Below are 22,004 nucleotides of genomic sequence, written 5' to 3'. Positions count from 1 at the left end.
TTGCGGCGCTGGCCTCCCTGGCTTTTTTGGAGCAAGTGCAACGATTTTTCAACGTGTTGAGGGTTTGACGCTGATTCTCGTGAGCCAGTGCTGCAGTAACCCTTGACCCTTGGCTTGGGGTTTCTCTTGTCTTTGGTATGGTTTTATGACAACAACTATCTTTTTGTACTGGTAATATCTCTTTCTACGCAGAATCTGTTTGGTGGGATGTTGTCAATGGTAGATTGCTGAACCTCTTTGTTATGCCCTTTTCATAATCCGTCAAACCCTATTTCCCACATTGCTACCTACGTACCTTACTTAACGTGCCATTTGAAAATCCAGAGTACTGGAGTCATGCAACTTTGGACCCAAGACCCAAAAAAGCATTGAAATCGGTCCTACCTTCAGTGCTCGAAGGTCCAAACCCAAGTTCCTCTTTGGTTCATTTGGAAAACACGATGTTCCACTTGACAGATATTCCCTCTACTCCGAATCCGAATAGTCATACAATTATCCTGAATAGTTTATCTAATACATTTTTGTTAACTTTTGAAAGATTTTTTTTGGGGTAAATCTATTTTTGAAATGTTTGCCACCGGGAGTCCTTTTGAGTGACATACATGCGTGGCCCACCCAACCTCTTCGACTTCACCTGCCACCCTTGGCTCCTCTTCCTCCCCCGCAGGCATCATGTTCATTATGTGATCCCGTACGATGGGGACCATTCGCTGGTCGACTCGTCGGAGAACTACTTTGTGAGCGACAGCGTCACAAAGCAGGAGATGGACCTGATGCTGGGACTCCTGCTGGGCTTCTGCATCAGCTGGCTGCTGCTGTGGCTGGACGGCGCCCTGCACTGTGCCGTCAGGGCCTGGAGAGCCAGCAGATACTACGGTGAGCCGGCCGGCGTCGGGGTTTGAGCGGGGTTTGAGCGGGGTTCTGCCTTCGGAATACAATGCCACCATGCATGTCATCATGTCGTTGGTCTGCTTGGCTGTCCTTGTCTTCAATGCAAGGCTTGATGATAGGCTTACTGAGCTACATGGTTGCTCTGCACAGTCTCACCATCCATGTCGCATATTGTCGGCTACGCGGCAAATAGACAAACGTCAAATAGTGGACGAAATTATCTTGGTACATCATTATTTTGAGAAATTTAAGAATAGAGTAGAGGGGGGGAGAGTTCCTGCCGATGCCCCTGACCAAGGCGTCGGTCAAGATCTGGAGTAGGCGCAGCTACGTGGCAGCCCACTGCTCCTAGATACGTGAGATACTAGGATGGGCAAATGCGGAGAAACATTTTCCCCCAGAGGGATGAATAAAGTATATCAAATTAAAAACAATTGGAAATAAAAAAAGAGTAGAAGGAGGTAGAGCAGAGGTAGAGTAGAGGTACAGTGGAGGTTGAGTAGAGGTAGAGCAGAATTAAAGGTAGAGTAAAGGAGGTAGAGTAAAGGTATAGATAAGATAAAGATAGAGATACTTTATTAATCCCCAAAGGGAAATTCCAGAGTTGCAGCAGCAGATGACACACATGACAAAATACATATTATTAACAAAAACACGCTGTTTTTGAATCAATTACTATATGTGTATATATATATATACATATATGTATATATATACAGATACACACACATATACATACAGTATGTGTACACCCATATACATATAAAATAACTAAATTAATAAAAAATATAAATAATAATAGTAGAAATAAATAGAATAAAATATCATTTAACTTAGGGAAAGGTAAAGCTTAAAAGCGGACGTTAAATGTGAAGTAAATATGTGACTTGTGCATTACCATTCGGAGGTGGAGTTTCCTCTCCTGGCACAGGGCAGAGTCGTTGTAGGCGCGACTGCGGTGGCAGGAATGACCCCCTGTAACGGAGCTGAAGACGCTCTGTGGTCCGAGCAGCAGGTTGTGTAGGGGGCTGTGCAGCGTTGTCCATGACGCTGAGCAGCTTGCGCGACATCCTCCCCTCCGCAAGCAGCTCTAGGGGCCTCCAGAGCAGCCCCCAGCACGGAGCCAGCCTTCTTTATCACTTTGTTCAGTTTCTGGGAGTCTCTGGCTCTAACGCTGCTGCACCATCAGACGACCGCAAAGAAAACTGCACCAGCCACAACAGACCGGTGGGAGATGTGCAACACCTTGCTGCACACATTGAAGGACACGGAGCTTCCTCAAGAAGTAGAGTCTGCTCTGCCCCTTCCTGTAGACAGCCTCGGCGTTGCATTTCCAGTCCAGTCTGTTGTCCGGGTGAACGCCCAGGTACCTGTAACCCTCCACCACCTCCACCCCCTTTCCCAGGATGGAAACAGTGTTCGGCTAAGTCCCGGTTCTCCTGAAATCCACGACCATCTCCTTCGTCTTGGTCGCATTTCTAGGTAGAGTAGAGGGAGGTAGAGTAGAGATGGAGTAGAGGTAGAGGGAGGCAGAGTAGAGGGAGGTAGAGTGGAGATAGAGTAGAGGTAGAGGGAGGTAGAGTAGAGGTAGAGTAGAAGGAGGTAAAGTAGAGATAACGTAGAGTAGAGAAGAAATAGAGTAGATGGAGGAAGAGGGTGCTAGAGGTAGAGTAGAGTAGGGTATAGTAGAGTAAAGGTAGAGTAAAGGTAGAGTAGAGGGAGGTAGAGTAGAAGTGGAGGGAAGTAGAAGTAGAGGGAGGTAGAGTAGGAGTAGAGTAGAGGGAGGTAGTGGAGAGAGGTAGAGTCGAGATAGAGATAGAGTAGAGATAAACTACAGGTAGAGAAGAAATAGAGTAGATGGAGGTAGAGTGTACTCAAGGTAGAGTAGAAGTGGAGAGAGGCAGAGTACAGAAGAAGTAGAGTAGGTGGAGGTAGAGTAGGGTGTAGTGGAGTAGAGGGAGATGGAGTAGATGGAGGTAAAGTGGCGGTAGCGTGCAGTAGAGTAGAGGTGGAGTCGAGGGAGTGTCGAGGGAGTGGAGAGGGAGTGTCGCGTCGCCAATCGATTCATCAAAATGACGACGAATATCATTTGGGCTTCAAGGTGATGTTTACAAATAGACGCCTTTCTAGTATTTCATGCCTTTTTGTTGTAAAATAATCTGTAACCAGGCAGTTCAACACCAAAACAAGGGAGGCATCGCATACATTTTCAATGCATGCAGTTGTTGCGTAGGGACATAAATATTATTATAATTTTCATTTAAAAGCTTGAAAAGAAAACACGGTGAATGACAAACCAAACGTGAGTCATTTGAAGTGAAAGTCTCGGGTGTGGAAGGATTCATGCACAGGAATACTTAGAAATTATAATTCCGCAGAGGTTTCTCCCGGGACAGCTCGAAATGCCTCCGCCGTCGTTTCAACACTTCATCCTTTTTGTGTCGGTAGCAGAAGGCTTGTGGCTGTGACTCGCCAAATATAATAGTAGTTGGCGCGGTGAGTTTAATGTCGCCGCGCTTGATTACCAGTGGCTGATTGGCCATAAAGAAACAAAAGGAGCAAATGGCGCAATTAGCTGAAAGTTTTTGATAATATGGGTCGACATCATTTTTGAAAGATTTGAAGATTTGAATGATGGTTTGAATACTATTTGAAGGCTATGTGAATTCAACGTAGCCCGCAGCATATCCAAGTCACTTTTGTAAACCAGAGTTGGATTTAAACGCCCCATCGCAGCGGTGGCCAGGAGTGAAGCCCGCTTCCCACCGAATCCGAAAACGCATCTGACGGTCAGGTCATCCCCGGGGGGGGCCCGTGCGATGAATTTGCCCGGGGTTCACATCACATTTGTCGGCGCAAAGCCGGCTCAAGTCAAAATAGACACCACAGTGTCCTTTGACTTTGGGAAGAATTGGGACTATTCCGTCACTGGACGCCCTCGCTTCACCCCGTAATATTTGGTGTTGTTGCAGTGGGAACGCAACATCCAAGAGTTGGTCTCATTTCCTGAGGCTCCATTTGGGCCCTGAGGTCCTTTGGGCTTGGGCTGCTGTTGGGCTGCTGTTGCTATGTTGTGTTTAACTGGTTTGAGGAAGAGGTCGACACCGGTCCAGGTACGACGTTTGCCCAAGCGCCGCAGACCTCGAACCCAGAGCAACACCCGATGTTCCCCGAAAAAAAAAAAAAAATGCATACCCCTCATGCAACACGGATGAACTCTCCACCTCCGTCATTGTCCTCCTTGACGCTGTTTATATTCCCCCGCTACCCTTCCCCTGAGGTCTCCCCACTGTCCGGGGAAAAGGAACGGCAGAACCACGGATAACTGGGTGAAAGTGTCCGGAAGGAGGGGAGAGCCGCCCGGGTCCGGGCGCCCCGCCCAGGCTGGAAATTTTAATTCACCTCACCGAGCTGACGTGTTTGCCGACATTATAACCCGAAAGACTGGGACACTTTTTTTACAATTAGCAAACCAAACATTTTGACGATGGCTCTCACGTGGAATCGTGACCTGGCGCTGGTGCAAAACCCGCCTCCGTCCTCGCCTCTGGGCGCAGCCATGGAGGCGTGCGGGGAGAGGGAGACAGGCCCCCACAGAGGACGCATCTCCACGTTTTGGAAAGCGGCTCATTTATTAATCGTCCTTCCTCGGGTGGCAACACCCAGGTGTCAGAGACCCCACCGCCCCCGCCCGTTTTCCCCCATTCAGCTTCCGTCGCTGTATTTGTCCTCGTAGGCAAAAGCCGACTACATCCCCCCACCCCCCGATTCCTTTCCTTTTTTTTTTCCACCAACGTAAGCTTTCCGATGCGCTCAATGTCAAACCAGGCCAGTTTTCCGGAGGTGGCCTGGATCCTCTGAACGGTGCCAGAGTAGGCGGCGTGTGCCCTGGATGTCCGTCCGCACTGCCGCCGGAAGTTGCCCGGCGACAACAGCCGCAGATAATTCCCCTGTTCCCGCAGTTGAAAAGGAAATAGATGTACTGTGCAAAATGTATTTGTTTGAATCCTTAAACCGGGAGGGGGGGCTCATCTGTTTGAATCTACGCATATGTAGATGCGTATAGATGTACTGTATATGCAGTATATATTTCGATTATTGACCTCCATCTTTGCTGCTGGAGTCCTTGCGCTGGGCGCTGGGAGGGAATGCCCCACCGCTGCCGCGTGCGTCTGCTGTGACGTTGACGTGAGGTCAGATTCGTTTAGCCTCCAAACGATGGGGAGTGAAGGTGAGGCTGACGGAGAGGGGAGGCAGAAAAATGGTGGGGGAGGGGTTAGAGATGCTCTCAGATACACCCCCCCCCCCCCGGGGTATAGACACACACACACACACACACACACACACACACACGTGGATACACACACACACACACACACACACACACACACACGGATACACACACAAGCTCTCTCCTCCAGAGCTATAAATAGAATGAGGTTGCGCAGCTGTATTGACGAGTGAGGTTCAAATACATACACACACACACACACACACACACACACACACACACACACACACACGCACACACCGCATAGAGGTGTGCATCGATTCCCATCGCTTGTTTTTCCTTATTCCATCTACGCTCCTCCCCTTCCCCTCCCTGTGGAGTTATTGAATCTATTTCTGGCCCGTGTCCTTTTTTCAATGAATCCTTTTGGAAGAACTCATTATTCTCTGTCACTGTTTATTCGCCGGGAATATTCCCTTCTGAGGAGTAAAAAAATAGAACAGGAAATAAATAAAATACTGGCCCGGCTTTTACACTTCCCTTTAATTTTTTTCAATACCGTTGTATTAAAAAATTATAATTTGTACGTAAGTATAATACAACCTTCTTCTTTCGACCGTCTCCATCGCATCTCCCCCTTCCTTTTATTCAAATGAGAGAAACCTGTCTCTCCCTCTCCTCTCCCTTTGGATACCCTTCAGAACAGTCCTTGCAGGTCGCATATATCCATTCACGGGCTATAAATAACCCACTCTCTCCTCCCATCGCTTCCATCCCTCCTCCCCCCAGCAGAGTCCTTCTGTGTGTGCTGTCTGGGGCTCTCCCCCTCTCCCCTCCACGCAAGAGACTGGCCGCCAATCTCAGCGCTCCTCTGTGGGTTGAGTCCATACTATGATTTATCTTGACTTATCTTTCTATTTATGGCGATATGATATCGGCCATATCAAAATGAATGCATGGGCTAGAGCTGTCACAATTGGGACATCATTGCCTGATCGCAGATACTTCAGCTGATCGCAATCACATCATAACATTTTCCATATGAATTTAATGGGAATTTTGTGCAAATGAGACAATTTGTGCCTTTTCTTTCTATGGTGAATTTGTGTTACTACACAATTATCGGCTTTTACTCTGTTGCCGATCGCAGTTATTTGTGCTGTATGCCAACTCATTGTCGACTAATATTTAACGATCGTGACAGGCCTGATATGGATGTACAATTTTGCCATTTAAATTATCAACAGTTAAAGATATTACCTAAAATGTCCCTACACTATGAGGTCTGGAATATTTAAGTGAGGTTTGTTTGTCCGGTGTAGTTTTAGTCACCCTTTAAAGTGGTAATCCATAAGATCCCACAAGGCCTGCCAGAATTCAAAATCGCACTCGGGTTTACCCTCGTCTTCACTCTAAGAGGGCCTTGAAAGGACGCCGTCTGTGCTTTAAATTAGTTTATTTATATCAGTAGTTACAGTTTACCGGCCACAACTCGCTACGCTGGTTTATGAAATTGACCGTGGTCATGCATCACCTCATGTGCGTGGCGGACCCCGCCACCAACAATGGAAGCTGCATATACAGAAGCACATACATAACACAAATACATTGCACTGCCGTTTCTTAAAAAGCACCCAGGGGAAAAATGATCAAATATGGGATTTCTATAACAAAATAATCCCACGGACTACCACTTAAAAGCACCTCACACTTCAGTGCCACCCAGCTCAGTCAGGTTAAACCTGGTGGGATTCATTCACGATATTTGGCGGACGTTTGCGGACGCTGTGGACAAAAGCATTAGTGGAACAAAGGCTGCATTTCCTACGAGCGCCATTCCGCCCTCTTGTTGGAGGAGGAAAGTGTGAGAGTGTTGCTGAGTGAGTGTTGTGAACAGCTGCTACAGGGTGGTAATGTATCATGTACTATAAGTAAAACACACCCTGCGTGAGATTTCACAGGGAACGGTGACAAGCATCTGGAGCGTTTCTAATCCTTGTATGGAAACCTTGGGTATCATTGGTGATGGCTCTTCTCGCTGATGGTTGCACGGATGGATACAGATAGAAATAGGCGTAGATTTCCGGGTGGAACAGGGGATACGTCCCCCTCAATATGTAGAAAATAACAATAAAAACACGAGATCACATAAATTAAGACATTTCCACTATAAATCAATGCAGAAAAGGCAGAAATTGATGCGTAAAAATTCACTAGAATACAAAAGTGTTTGACGTTTAAAATTTCCTGGGACCCCAGAGATACACACAGTCGTGGATGAATAGAAGAAAACTCCTCTTGGTGCCTTCATGTGACTGCAACCGACGAAGCGACCGCAAACGACTTTATATGACGTCAAATGCAGGAGGGCGTTTGGCGAGTGGACGGCGCCGACCGTCGCGCGCTCCGCACCGGGGGTCTCGGTCTGGGGCCGTTCAATGGCGTCATCTGCCAGCCCCCCGGTTTCACCCGAAAAAAAAAAAAAAAGGTATTTTCGTCACTGGAGAAAGGCGCCCGAGCGCTCGGAATCAAGGGCATCTGGTGCACTTGAAGGGATTGGTCGCTGCTTCCCTTTTTTCCCCCTCGCTCATCCAATTAGCCAACGCTTCAATCTTTCCGCCTGCCTCTGTCACTCCCTGCTTGCCCCGTGGGAAACGCAGCCCACTTCCTCGGATTAAAGGATGTTAATACGTACACGGAGCTCGTTTCAGGCCTCGGCTTTCTTTCTTTTTTTTTTTTTATTACGAGAACACGTAACTCGTTTTTATGTGTTAGAGCAGCGGTCAGGGACGCCGGGGGGGGGGGGGGGGGGGTTACCTCTTTCTGACGTGGTCAGAAAATATACTCATGAAGGAAGTCCAAATGTTTTCCTCAGCATCGCGCTTCGCACCTCGTCACTCAAAGACGCGTTCCTCCACCTAGGCCTGCCTTCTAAGCGTTCCAAGAGGTCCTGAGAACGGTCAAATTAACCGGGTTGTGAGTCGGCTTCCTTCTTCCGTGCGTGGCCTCGCCGTGCGTCACAGCATCCTTCACCGGGGAGATAATTGTCCAAGTGCAAAAGTGAAATCACCCGCTCCTCCCTCTCACACTTTATGGCTTAGGGACGTTTAATATTTTGTTATGATGGAGAAAATTATGGGGGCTCATTGGCCAGATTTAATAAAACATGGGGACATTTATTTTACTTATGTTAATGGTCTATGTTTACCTAATATTCCATAAGGAGGGATCACTTGTTCATGCTTGGTGTCTTGGAGTGTATTCTTTTATTACTTACACTACAGTATTGTCTTTATTTTATCTGTATTACTGTTCCTGGGGGTACTTTGGGGTCCAGACAGTATATACACATTTATGTGTACATACTGTGTGTATTTGCACTTATACATGCGCAGTGGAACTGCTCCAGAGTCCAATGACGGTGTGCTTTGCACCACTCCAGCCGACGCTTCGGCTTGCGTGAAGCCGCTCGGCCGTAGAAACCCGGTTCATGAAGCTCATCTCAACCCATACTCAGCACATACACCACACAATAGGCCTAGGGCTTGCGGGATGGGTGGGGTAGGAGTTATATGGGTGGGGATGTTGTGGGCGGCTGCCATCTTGCCCATCATGCTCCTGCCCCGACTTGCTTCTCGTCCGTCCCAAAAGTTAAATCCCACTCGTATCAGCGTAGAACACATACACTCGCAGACCAATCCTTCTCTGCGGGGCAGGAGTGGTGCGAGGGATTGGGGTTCGACTTGCCTGAAGGACTCGCACTGGGGTTTTCCGGGGTGGCGGGTCGTTGGCGGGTCGGCGTGGGGACGTGGTTGGCCGGGTGGGCGGCCGGGCGGGCCCCCTGCCGGCTGGGCTGGAGTCCTGGCGGCCTGCACCTGGTGGCTTAAGGTGTGCTGCGACCTGGCGGGGCTGCGGAGAGCTCTGCCGGGTGCCTTCTGGGGCCCCTGGGGGGCTGCTTGCTGTTGTGGGTGTGGGTGTGGGTTGCGGTGCGGGGGGCCAACCAATTGGGATAAGTCCTGTACACTCACCGGTGGACACCTCACATACACACACACACACACACACACACAGACACACACATACACACATACAGGCGGTCCCATCACACACACACCACCAACACCCGCTTTGAATGCACCCCAGCACCCTCCTGGTTGCATTCCTGTCCTTTCCTCCCTCATTCACTGCCATAACTGTGACAGGAAGAGGCCTCGTGGCCAAATGTTGTTCCAGTTTCCCTGGACTTAATTAACTCTGTTTTTCATTAATGTTGTCGTCCAATGTTTATGTTTTTCCGTGTACATGTTGTTTGGTTCTATGTTTATTTGTCTCACCCGTGGTGAATCTCCGCCTCTTGGAGTGGTGATTAGTTGTTTAAAGACCGAAACATGGCAAGATCATTCTCCAAAGAAGGGGGGTTGGTGGTGGTTCTGTGTAACATAAAACTGCTCTGCTCGTCCCACAGGTCGTCCCCAGGACAGAGTTATGCCAGCAGTCGTTGATGATCAAAGAATGAATAAAGCGTTGCATTGCAGGTGGAGAAGTTGAACTCCACCTGCAGATTGACTCTGTCCGAGATGCAACGGAACAAGTACTTCTGTGTTGTGTGCCCAGCATGCTGACAGCACAGGTTAGAAAAAAACAGAAAGAAAAAGAAACCCAGTTCATGAAGCTCACGACGGACAGTTCTCGTGCCGATGTTGCTCCCAGCGGCGGCTTGGAACACGGTTTCTGAGCGTTGCAACCGGCATCGTCACCCGCGACAGGCGTCGGCGGTCGGCCACCGCGTTCTGCGAGCTCGTGTGGCGTAGCGCGTCGTGGTTGAGCTGCTGCTGCTCCCAGGCGTTTCCCCTTCACGACAACAGAACGTGCGGTTGACCGGAGCAGGTCTAGCGGGGCGGAAGGGCGGGAAGGTGGAATCCTATGGCGGTGCCACGTTGAAAGTCACCGAGCTCATTAGCACCACCGGTTCTCCTGCAGGTGTTTGTCTAAGGGGGTTTCATGGATGTATGCTTGATTCTGTGCAGCTGTTTGTCATGGGTGTGGCTAAAATAGCCAAAGCCATTAATCAGAAGGGCTTAAGTAGTGTACATATAGGTTACTGTAGGTATGCCTATGAGTGCATGTGGGTGTGCCTGCATATGTGTGAGTGTACACACAAATATAAATATATAAATGTCTGCCTTTTTTTTATGACCTACTGACAATTTTGTGGATAAAAAAAAAAAGTCCAGATGTCTCCTCCGAGCCAAAAAGAGAGACGCGTTCCGTAGACCTAAGAAGGGGAACCAGCGTCTCAGAGCGCGGGCGACGGACGGTCGAGGTGCTCTGCGATGTGATGCGTCGCACGCCGCTGTTTGGACAAAGGCTCGCAGCGTCCCTGACCTTCACCCCCCCCCCCCCTCTCTCTCCCTCACTCTCTCTCTGACGCCCACTTCCTGTCTCCCTCCGCCTGCAGACACCCCTTCCTGGTCGTGGCTGCCGCAGTTCTGCAACTTCCGCGACCTGCGCCGCCGCGCGCAGCACAGACAGCTGGAGGACTCGAGCGGCAACATGGTCCACATCAAGCAGAAGCTCTACCACAACGGCCACCCAAGCCCCCGCCATCTTTGACTCTGAGAAAACCAAGCGAAAGCCCCGAAAAACTAAATCCCCCTGAAAGACGCTCTTTCTTCTTCCAATTTCAATTCCGTACATCCTAACATGGAAACAAACACAGTAGACACGCCCTTCACCACTGCTACTAAGAGTTCCAAAATCCAAAACGAAACAACCGGTCGGCGCCGAAGTCCCCCCCCCCCCCCAAAACGTAAACAGAGGAGAGTCGACAATTCTTGCGGCCGCCGAAATCCCATGTGGGAGAGAAATAAAAAATACAAAAAACCAAACAAACAAAAAAAACAACAACAACGAAACAAAACAAAAATTTTAAGGTTGTTTTTTTTTTTTGTTTTGTTTTGTTTTTCTGTACAGAGACATTTTCTGTGTTTAAACTTGGCATGCTCCTTTAGAACAGGGTAAGACACGGCGGGTTCGGCGGAACGGTCGGAATCGGGCGGGGCGTCGTACGAGGGTGTGCGTTTTCTTTTTCGTTTTATTTAATTTTTTTTCCTTTCTCTCCGTCGGGTCGGGCCAACGACGAGGGAAAGGGGTGGGGGTCACGGGGCGGGGGTTTGGACAATTTTCTTGTGATGAAAAGGTTAGATTGCTGCTTCTGTAAATAGTTCTGCATATGGGGTAAGCGTGATTTAACAGTCTTGAATGGGGTGGGCGGGTGGGGCGGGAGGGGCGGGGCGGGGCGGGGGCGGGACATTTTTGTGTGAGTTGTTTACCAATAAAAATACCCGGTGACGGACTGCGTGCGGGTGGGGGCGGGGTTGGGGGTGGGTGGGGTGGGGGTGGGGGTGGGGGGGTTCGGCCGAAGTAAACGGAATGGGAGGTCTGGTTGAAAACTGGATGTAAAACCGTGTGATTTCTGCTAAAAACAAAAAAGAAAGAAAAAAAAATTAGCTTTGTTACTTAGTGAATTCAATGAATGTAATTTTTTTTTTTTTTTTTTTTTCTTCCTGTAAATACGTGAGGGAGAGGGGAGCACTCGTTTTGGGGGTCAGGGTTCTCCTTGCCACATTATCGTTTATTAGGTACGAGAGGAGGGAAATCTACGCCAGCGAGACGAGGCGACGAGATCCGTGCCTCCCCAGCCCCCCCCCCCCCCCCCCCCCCCCACCCCTCCGTGGTTCCCGTTGAATTTGAAGTACACCCAGTTCCCTTACACTTATCAGGAGCAACCAGCCTATGAGCAGAGGGAACCCTGACCCCAGCTCCGCCTCCGCCTCTCTGTCCAGACATTGCTGTTGTGAGGATGAAATGTCTGTTTTATTAAAAGTGCCGTTGAAGCACAACAGTGACCCCGGGCCCCGATGCTTGACTGTGTTGCATGAAGCGCGGCCCCCGGACACAAACACGACAATGTCGGGGGGGGGGGTTTGGGGCTTTTTTTTCTGGGCCTTTAAAACTCAAAGCTCAAAGTTTTTTCTTTTATACTTATTTATTAAATCAAATTTGACGGAGGTTTGCCCAGGAGTGGCCCTATGTTATGAAGGGGGGGCCTCTGGCAAAAACATCTGCGGAGGCCCCCCTTCATACGTCATACAAGGAATTTGTCACGGTGAGGATTGGTGCGTCTCTCTACAAACACTCAGCAATGCTAAAAAAAAAAAGCTGGTTCAGCTTTTTTTTATTATGCTGAAAAACATAAATGATCAAAATATAAATGATCAAATAAATTAAAATAAGTAAAACAGAGATAGCCAAATATCAGAATATGCGAAAAATACAGAATATGCGATTCTATACACGGGATACATTATTGCGAAAAAAAGGTTAAAAATGATAAATTATTACAATGTACATAGTAATTTATTTAAGAATCTATGGTGTTATAGTTTATAATTTGGTGTTATACAGTGTTTCAGTTACAATATACTGCACAGATACTGCACACGTTGTGTTTAATGTCCTATGTAGCAAATAACATGAATAATCATCATCATAACAAGAACAAAACAAGTCAATGTCTAAATAACACACAAACAAACTTATAGATAATAGATAAATAAATAAACAGATAAATAAACAAACAACCAACCAAACGAATAAACACAAAAACAAATAAATAAATAAAAACCGAATAAATCAATACATACATACATAAATAAATAAATATATTGTACTGCTGCAGGTGTTGAGCGTCGGTAGATTCTATCTCTCCGGTTCCCTGCACTAAATAGAGATAATTAAATACTAAAACCTGCGCATCGCGCTTCATTTGACGAAAAATCGCATCTCAGAGGAGCGGTCGAGAGAAGCAGGTCGTGCCCTTCACGTCATGTTCAGGACTTTCCCCCAAACTGCAAGTTTCCACACATTGAAGAATCACAGCAACGACCATGTTGCCTCCTGGCAGCGTCCGTTCTGCGACTGACGGGAGGAGCTACACCGTACAAACCACACGTGTCGGGGACGTCCCAGGATTTGAAGACGGCGTGAGATTAAGACTGGGTGGCCCACTATTTACGTGGGGTTTTTTTTTGCTGGTGTAGCAATCTAAGTACACAATATTAGTACACAAAAATATCAGCCATCCCGGGAATAGAATCCAAATTTCTTTAAACCCGACTCTTTAGAATTGACCAAATAACGAAGAGTCCAGTCACAATGAGTCCTGTGCTGTAGCATTTGTGCTTTTCTCCTGTTTCACTGCAGACCACTGATATTGATGTTTTGTGTAATAACATTTCTTTGTCTTGTGTTTTCCCATCAGCGTCTAAATTCCATTGAACAGGGTTAATACGGGAAACGTTGACATTTACAACGGATCCCAGTGGCTTCGCAACCGGACGTTTGGGTGTCTCTGAAGCTGTGTGTGTGTGTGTGTGCGTGTCTGTCTGTCTGTGTACGTGTGTGTGTGTGTGTGTGTGTGTGTGTGCGCGTGTCTGTCTGTTTGTGTGTGTGTGTGTGTGTGTGTGTGTGTGTGTGTGTGCGTGTCTGTCTGTCTGTCTGTCTGTGTGTGTGTGTGCGTGTGTGCGCACACGCGTGTGTGTGTGTACCTGTGTGCGTGCATTTGTGCGTGTGTGCGTGTGCATTTGTGTGTGTGTGCGTGGGCTTTTGTGCGTGTATGTGTGTGTGTGCGTGTGTTGCCGTGTCGGAGGCGGCCGCCGAGTCTGCCTCGCTGATGCCTTCCGCTGCCGCTACCCTTGTCTCCTTGGCAACAACGGTTACTACAGCCTCTTCCTCGCTAGCAACCGCCGTTGCTATGGCTCCGACGTCCTCGGCAGGCTCTGCTGCCGCCGCCCGTGCCTCCTTGGCAAACTGCGCGGGCAACTGTACTCGCTCAGGGCCCGTGAGCGAGATGAGTCCTCCGAGCTGCCGGAACTGCGGTGGTCCTCTCTCGGCCCGCGCCGGCGGCCCCTCGGGCGTCGCCAGCCTCGGCAGTTGCCTCCTTCACGCCCCTGGGTGGGACGTCTCGGGGAACTGCGGACGGGAGCCGGTTTTCACCGTGGGATCGATAGTGTCGATCCGTCTCGTCGCCGCGGTCGTTAAGGGGCCCCGGTTGCGCCCTTCTAGGAGCCTGAGAGGGCGGGTGATTATTTACGCAAAGTCTGCAACCTTTTTTTTTGTTTGGCCGCCATGACCTTTTCATGCACCGTCGCGCACTCACACACACACACACACACACACACACACACACACACACACACACACACACACACACACACACACACACTGAATAATGTACGAAACCGACTTGTTGCTCCCGCTCCCCCGGCGCCTTGGTGAAGAAACCCGCCGAAGAAACCTTCTCTGTGTTTCTCTCGCCATCCAAAATTCATGATTCACGAATGTATAAGTAATATGCGATACGAGCCACATACAGGACCGACCTGCGCCGGGCTCTGGTGCCGGTCCCACCACGGCTCATCTAAACCAGCTTGAGCCTGAGGAGGGGAAATCACAGAACTTCAAAGGGAACCCGCTTAGTAGCGCCCCACCCCAACCCCCACCCCACACCCCACTTCCGGTGTCACCTTCTAGGCAACGCACCAGTAGGAAACCAGCGGCACCGCCCTTAAGTCTCGGATCTCAGTAGAATTATACAAGTGCGAGTACGATAAGTCGCTCCATCGCGGTCCGTCGCCCTCCACCCTCCTCGTGATGACGCCCCCGCCCTCAAGCGTCCCTTGCGGGTCTGCCCGTCACATCGAAAGTAAAGGGAGAGTGAATGAAGCTCCGTTTGTGAGGAAGATCAGACTCCATACGCCGCACGTACGCCAACCTCCGCAGGAATCCGAGGGGCAGCCCGGAGGTGTGGTCCTCAGTCGGCCGACCGGGAAAAAGGTGACGGCGAACGCTGTGACAGGAGTGGGACGGAGCAGAGCGCTCCATTGTGGAATTAAAAAAAAATAATTTTAAGCTTCCAATTTTTACTGAACCTTAACTTATTCCAAGAAAGAAGTGTAAACAATGACTCACAAACGGTCCAATTTGGTTACAGACACAATACCTCACGGCGGAAGGTGATCTGGCGCTGATCCAGTTCACAGCCTCTGATCTACCCCCCGGGACACGTCGTGTAGTTTCCCAGCCTGTTTACCGGATCTGGGTAGACCAATATTGACATTTTGTGAGTTTGGGAACGTCGTCGCATGTTTCGAGGATTAAACCCAGCGCTGGCGGCGGTTTTGCCATGTGGCTCCGGAGGCCTCACCAGAGAGACGTCAAGGTGAGGGGACATATGCTGCCGCGTCTTAGCGGAAATGGCGAGACTGTGATATCTGGTGTCACAGTGCCTGGCAGCGCTTTAGAAGACGGGGATGTGGAGGGGGCCAGTCATCATCCTGTCGACCATATTTCTGTCCGAAACCCGTGTGAAACGTCGCCACATTCCACAATAGAGCCACACGTAATATTAACAGTGACATAGAATAATGCATGGGAAGGTATTTGATTTCTAATCCCAGGAATGCATGGATGTGTTTATTTCGCATGGTTACGGGTACAGTGACATCTGTCTGACCTTTAACCTCTCCCTTCCCCTTAGAGTACTAATAGACCACAGGCTTACTCCGCGGTTGGTGGCGCCGTCTCACTGCTTGGCGGCAATTATGTAAAGGACATTCTTTCCGGCCTGTTAAGAAATTGTGACCTTTGCTGCGCGCAGTGAACAGGCACGGCAACAGAGATGATGTGGGGAATCTTGGCACAATGGTGGTAAGTCATGAAAAACTGCATTATTATTAATATGGAATAAAAATAGTTATAATAATAATAATAATAATTCGAATGATAATAATAATCATAATAATAATAATAATAATAATAATAATGATTTTATCTCCTGTAAATATCATTAACCAATAGTTGAACCCATTCAAATGTTATGTCCACTTATTCACAGCGTATTCACATTACAAAAATTTGAACATGACCCCGGCTCCAAATCTGTGAGCAGTTCTGTAAATGCGGTACGGTACAATTGCATCATTTAATAATTTCCCGTATTATCAGAAACACACAATCATTTGGAATAGGTTGTTCTGAAAATCCAACCTTTCTCTGTGTTCAGAATGTCAGTTAGGTAAGTTGATAGGGAACGTGATGTTACAGTTGTCCTGCAGTGTATGCTCCCTGGCACTAGGGGCTCACATGGTACTTCCTACGTTTCAGACACAATGAGCTGGTGTTGGTTGAAGAGCCATGTCCCCCACCCCCATGTGGGTGTCAAAAGGTGCACTTTGTCATTCAACGACTCGTCACATCCCATTTTTCACCTAACGCCCAATTTCCAGGCACAGCCTGGGACCCAGGCAGCGGACACAGCCCCCGGACGCAGACGCACAAAATCCATCTCAACACGTGACGACGGATTCCTTACATTACACAATGTCTGTGTCACTCGCTTTTTGCTGTTGTCATCAAAATCAACGTGATGGACCCGACGCTCCCCTGCGGGCGCTCCTGTCGAGAGCGTGAGGGACGACTCCAAAGCCTGCTTCACGCCTAAAACCCACAAACAACAAGAACAAACTGGAGGTCCATTCATTCCTGTGGGGAGCCGGATTCGGCGCGGCGAAAAGCTGTGACGCGCTGTGCTGCGGAGTTTCCGCGTCCGGCCGAGGGCCCGGGACGCGTTCGATCCTTTCAACTCATGCGACAAGTTTCGCTCCGATAGTACGGCCGGAAGTGACGTCGGTGGCAGGGGAGGACTCAGCCCACCCCAACGTGCGTCTTGCCCACCCACTCAAAAGTAATGAAAAATATTTTTCCGGAAGCGATCTCCCCTCCGTCTCCGTCTCCATTCTCCTTTCCCCAAACGAAACAGATAAAAACAGGGTGTTTTTATTGTAGATGTATTTATTTTCCTCCGTTTCCTAATTGAATGAAACAAACAAAAAAAAAAGAAGCCCGGTCCGTAAGGGGGAGACTTTCTCAGTCACTCTCTCCAGCTGAGAAAACGACTCGCTATTGTTCTGGAAAAAACAGCTTTCCCATTTTCCCCGACATATTTTGCGAGGGCCCCGCCCTCCTCCTGCAGGTGGGCTCCAGTGTCTCCTGCAGTGGGATTCAAACTCTATTGCACGACGCAAAGTTTGGAAACCGTGCAGCTGTCAGATAAAGTCTCAATGAAGCACGAATCCTTTAATCCAGGCGTGCCGCTGGGGGATCCACTCCCGCGATTGAGTTCAGGACCCTATCCCCCTCTGACGCTGTCACACCATCATGAACAGCCCCAAGACTTGCCCCGGGGTACACTCAGCGAACACGCAGCGTTTGAGTTTGGTTTGAGTTGTCTCACAAGCCACTTTGTTTGTTGACTCCGAACAACAGCAAAGGCCATCGCCGAGATCGAGAAAACGATGGCGGCGTACAATGAGAAGAAAGCTACTGTATAGTGAAGAACTGGCAACCCACGTGCCCAACATTTGATCGATTAAATGTCAAAATAATGTGGAGGTGAGACAATGAGCGACTTGATGGCGCGTGTGTTTTTTAAATCAGCAATTTGTCGTTCAGGCTTGGAACGGTATGATGTTCCGAGGAATGGTGCAGTGCAGTTATTTTCATTGTTGATCACAATGTTTATCAGTCGTGCCTCGATGGGATAATGGTGAATAAATTCAAATGATTGAAACGCTTACATTTCATGAAAAGTCAATGCAGAGAAAGGAGAGCCCTGGTAAGAGGGAATAGGATGCACTATGTAACATTGACTTCTGCGCAAGGTAAAGCTGTCGTATTTTCGGAACTATAAATACCGATTGGATGAAATGAAGGGACTTGTTGACCCCAATCATTGATTTTGCAGTGTATTCTTATGAAAAAAACATGTAGAGCAAAGTTTGACTTAGCCATTCACGTTGATCTGATAAAGGGTCCCAAAACTTAATTGAAAATGTGCGGGAAACACAAATATAATGTCAAGATACGAGGGTTCGAAGATTCAAGATTTGTATCTGTCACGTGGGGTCGTGCAAGTAGGGTGCAGTGAAATGGAAAAACTTTGAAGACTGCAAAACAAAGTTGGCAGAAATAAATAAATCAAAATAAAATAAAAAAAAAACACAAGAAAGGCAAAAAATATATGAAAATAAATACAAACAGGCAAAGGATATTTGCAAAGAATATAATATATATATATATATATATATATATATATATATATAAAATATAATATGTGTATATGTATGTACATGTCAGGGACCAAGCTGGTATACCAGAGAGACACGGTTTCTTCCTCTTTTTTATTTTCAAAAGGCAAAAAAGGAATTTTTTTGACAATATAATTCTGGGCCCAAAACAGGTCACAATAACAGAACTAAACTGAAAGGCTAACAGAGGCCAAATAAACCGTATAAACTAATAAACTGCTGTCTAAAATTCCTAATCAACTGTGAGTATGATATACCTAAATCTATGTGTGCAGTAATTTATTTGTTTGTATATGCGCATTGAGCGAGTGCAAAAAAAGAAACAAACCAAGTAAACCATTGGGGGGTTCTGTGATCAGTATGCAGAGTGAATTCCCTCCCCAGGAGGTAGTACTTGAACAAGTCGAGAGCCCACTTGATTGCCTGGGCTTCTTTCTCCACCGTAGCAGACATCACTTGGGAACAGCTTTCAGCTGATGAAAGCCATAGGATGTTGGTCCACTGATGGTCCCTGCAGAAGGACAGCTCCAATACCCCTCCCAGTTTGCAGAATGAAAGGTTTCTCAAAGTCAAACCGGATCCTTACCCAGAGGCTGCTGAATGCTGCTACTGCCTCCTCCGTCCACTGGACCTGGTTGGGTCACCCTGCTCCGGTCATATCTAAGTGGAGCAGCTCTGGCTGAAAAATTGGGGATTAGCTGGTGATAGAAGCCTGGCATCCCCAGGAAGGATTGCAGTTGCTTCCTGGTCTGAGGCAGGGGCCAGGTGCCTGGCGAAGACACACTTTGCAAGGTGATGGTCAGGCCTGCTGATTGGAAGTGTTCCAGGACTTCTCTCAGATGCTGGAGGTGCTCCTCCCAAGTAGCACTGTAAATCACAATGTCATCAAAGTATGCACAGGCATAGTCATTACATCCAGTCAATACCTGATCCATAAGCCTTTGGGAGGTGGCAGGGGTACCGTGCAGCCGAAATGGCGGTACTGTTAACTGGAAAAGCCCCCAGGGAGTCCGAAAGGCAGTCTGCGCCCTCGACTGCTTGGAAAGAGGCACTTGCCAGTGGCCCTTGCAAAGGTAGATTGTGGTCAGGTATTTTGCTTGCCCAGGTGCTCAATCATGTCATCAACACGTGGTTTTGGTAAGAATTCAATTGACACCGTTTTCTGGTACCTGAAATCAATACAAAACCGCATGTGCAATCCTTCTTAGAGACAAAAACTACTGGGTCGTACCACTCACTCATTTTAATGCTCACTGATCCCCAGAGACAGCATCAGGTCCATTTCCTTCTCCGGGGACACAAGAAGGCGCTCTGGAATCCTGTCACTCATACGTTTCATCTGAGCCTCATATTTTAACACGTCATGTTCAACCATATTTGTGCAACCTGGGTATTCTTTAAATATTTGAGGATTACATAAAGCTTTCACCCGATTTTGTTGATCAGCTGATCGATGGCCTAGATTGAATTCGGGCAGGTATTTGTCATCTATGGCCTCTTCCTCCTCAACAGCTCTATTCGGCAAAACCTCTGCCTTCTTCTCAGGTCTTTCAGCTCACACCTGAAGGAAGTCCTCATGCAGCACCCTACAGGAACATGGTCGCCCTGGGGTGGCAACTTGGTAGGGGCTGGGTCCAAGTTGTTTCTCCACCTCAAATTGTTTTTGCCATGTTGCTGGAAGGTAGCATTGCTGCTGGTGGGTAGCATTACTAGGACCTTCTGACCCAGGCTATAGGTCCTCTGCCGTGCTAACTTATCATCCCATGCTTCCTGGTACTGCTAGGCCTCTGCCTTGTAATGCTGGGCAAGTTCAGTCATCTTTTGCAGCCTCTCTCAACTGAAATAAATAGGAGATGATGTTAACAGCACCGCCTGGCCCCTTTCCCAAACCTCCCTCAGTAAGGTCAGGGGTCTCCTCACCTCATGACCGTACAACAGTTCAAATGGGGTGAAAAACCAGTAGAGGCCTGGCGTGCTTCCCTTTTTGCAAAGAGGAGGTAGGGTAGCCATTGATCCCGTTTCAAGATCCCCGTCATTGACAAGCTTACGGAGCAATGCCTTGGGGTTGATTGCAAGGGGTTGTTCCCACACTCTTGATGCCAAGCAGTTGGTAAACCTGTGTGGACATAAAGTTAGTGCCCGGTTCAGTTAAAATCTCACAGGGGAAGCCAACACTGAAGAAGAACTGCACAAAGGAGAATGTCACAGTCTTTGCTTTGACAGATTTAGTAGGGGTACCAAAACTGCAGCGGGATAAGGCTTCTTATCCCCAAATACCCTATGCATTTGCTGGCTGTTTCTCCCCCATGGGAGCCTTACCCACAACTGGTCTTGCCCTCCGATGGTGTTGACATCAGCCGGCGAAGCAGCCTCTGCAGCCGATGAAGGATTGTGTTACTTCATCCATACCTGAAGCTGAGGGGACAACATTCGCAAATACTGCTCCAATATTGTAATTTCACCAACATCCTTAACCTTTTGACCTTGTGGTTGGATCCACTTCCCATAAAGCTCCTTCAGTGTTATGTACAGCTCCTTGGGAGTTTCACCACTCGCAACATCTGTCGCGCGGAATCTGCCTCTAGGCCTCTGGGTTGATGTCATATTTTTTTAGAATGGCCTCTTTAACACCCTCATAATCATGTGCATCATCCGTGTCCATATACAGATAGGCACTTCTAGCATTACCAGTAAGAAATGAAATAAGGTAAAAATGCTGCTACAATCTTTTCAAAAGTTATAAGAAAGTGTTCATTATTAACACTCTCGGTCAGGTTTTCTAATCTGGGCTGTACGGGGAATCGAAAATGACCTGATGAGGCAATGGCTGGAAAGCCCTCTGGTGACAATGCTGCTTGGGCCTGTGGACCAGGCTCATCTGAGTCAAGGGTTTCCAAGCGTAGGTCTGGCCCTGTTGAAGTGGGCTCTGGGGCTGGGGGAGTGTGCGCCTGCACCTCCTGCTGCAAGTTCAAGTTCAAGTTCAAGTTCAAGAGATTATTTGTCACATACATACACAGCAGTCTGAACTGATGTTGCAGCGCCTTAAAGCACTGCTCCTGGTGTGCAGACTCCTCCTTCATTTTGAGCATCCCGGGTCTCTTGCTGGCCCATGTGGGCACAAAGAGCCCTCAGTGCCTGTGATTCCTCCAGAGGCTCCGGTGTCTGTGCCATCTGCTTTCTTCAATTGTCCAGTCTGTGGTTCCCGCAACCCCACACGACTTCCTCTTCCACCCCGTTCTCCACACTGCATTGTTCATGGGGTGATGAAGAAAAATTTTGAAAAAAAATTACTCGTGTGAAATTGTAATTACCTGTAAAAGTACCTCACTACCGGCTGATCCCAGCACTGCCATCATAGGTCACCAACTGAGCTGGTAGACCAGGGAGACACAGGGTTTTTTGTTTATTTCGATTTCTCTTTTTCTAGTTTTATTTACCAAAAGCAAAAAAGTAACATGTGTCTGACAATAATTCTGTGCCCAAAAAGAGGTCAATAATAACTAAACTGAGAGACTAACAGAGGGGAACTGAGCAGCACAAACTGACTTTTCAAACTGAGACATGAGGGAAAATTATACAGTGCTTTGGGGTGGGTATTGTTTAAAAAATGATGATACCAGAACCCTTAAAGTGATACCAATAGAGTACTTCGTTCAATACCTTTTTTTCTACTA

General features: G+C 48.1%; 1 protein-coding gene across 1 annotated transcript in view; it reads left to right on the top strand.

Moving 5' to 3' along the window:
* tmem240a (transmembrane protein 240a) overlaps positions 1 to 10,735 on the top strand; it is a gene marked incomplete at both ends in the record, with an annotated part of 12,859 nt that extends 2,124 nt beyond the window's left edge. Inside the window, 2 exons of the mRNA XM_080015814.1 lie at positions 668 to 876; positions 10,581 to 10,735. Coding sequence (XP_079871940.1) covers positions 668 to 876; positions 10,581 to 10,735 — 364 coding nt within the window. The remainder of the gene's footprint in view (positions 1 to 667; positions 877 to 10,580) is intronic.
* Between the last annotated feature and the right edge of the window lie 11,269 nt (positions 10,736 to 22,004).

The sequence above is a fragment of the Zeus faber genome, assembly GCF_960531495.2.
Source record: "Zeus faber genome assembly, chromosome: 15".
NCBI classification, from domain to species: Eukaryota; Metazoa; Chordata; class Actinopteri; order Zeiformes; family Zeidae; genus Zeus; species Zeus faber.
The sequence above is the reverse complement of the archived record's forward strand: the minus strand, read 5'-3'. Positions and strand labels throughout refer to the sequence as shown.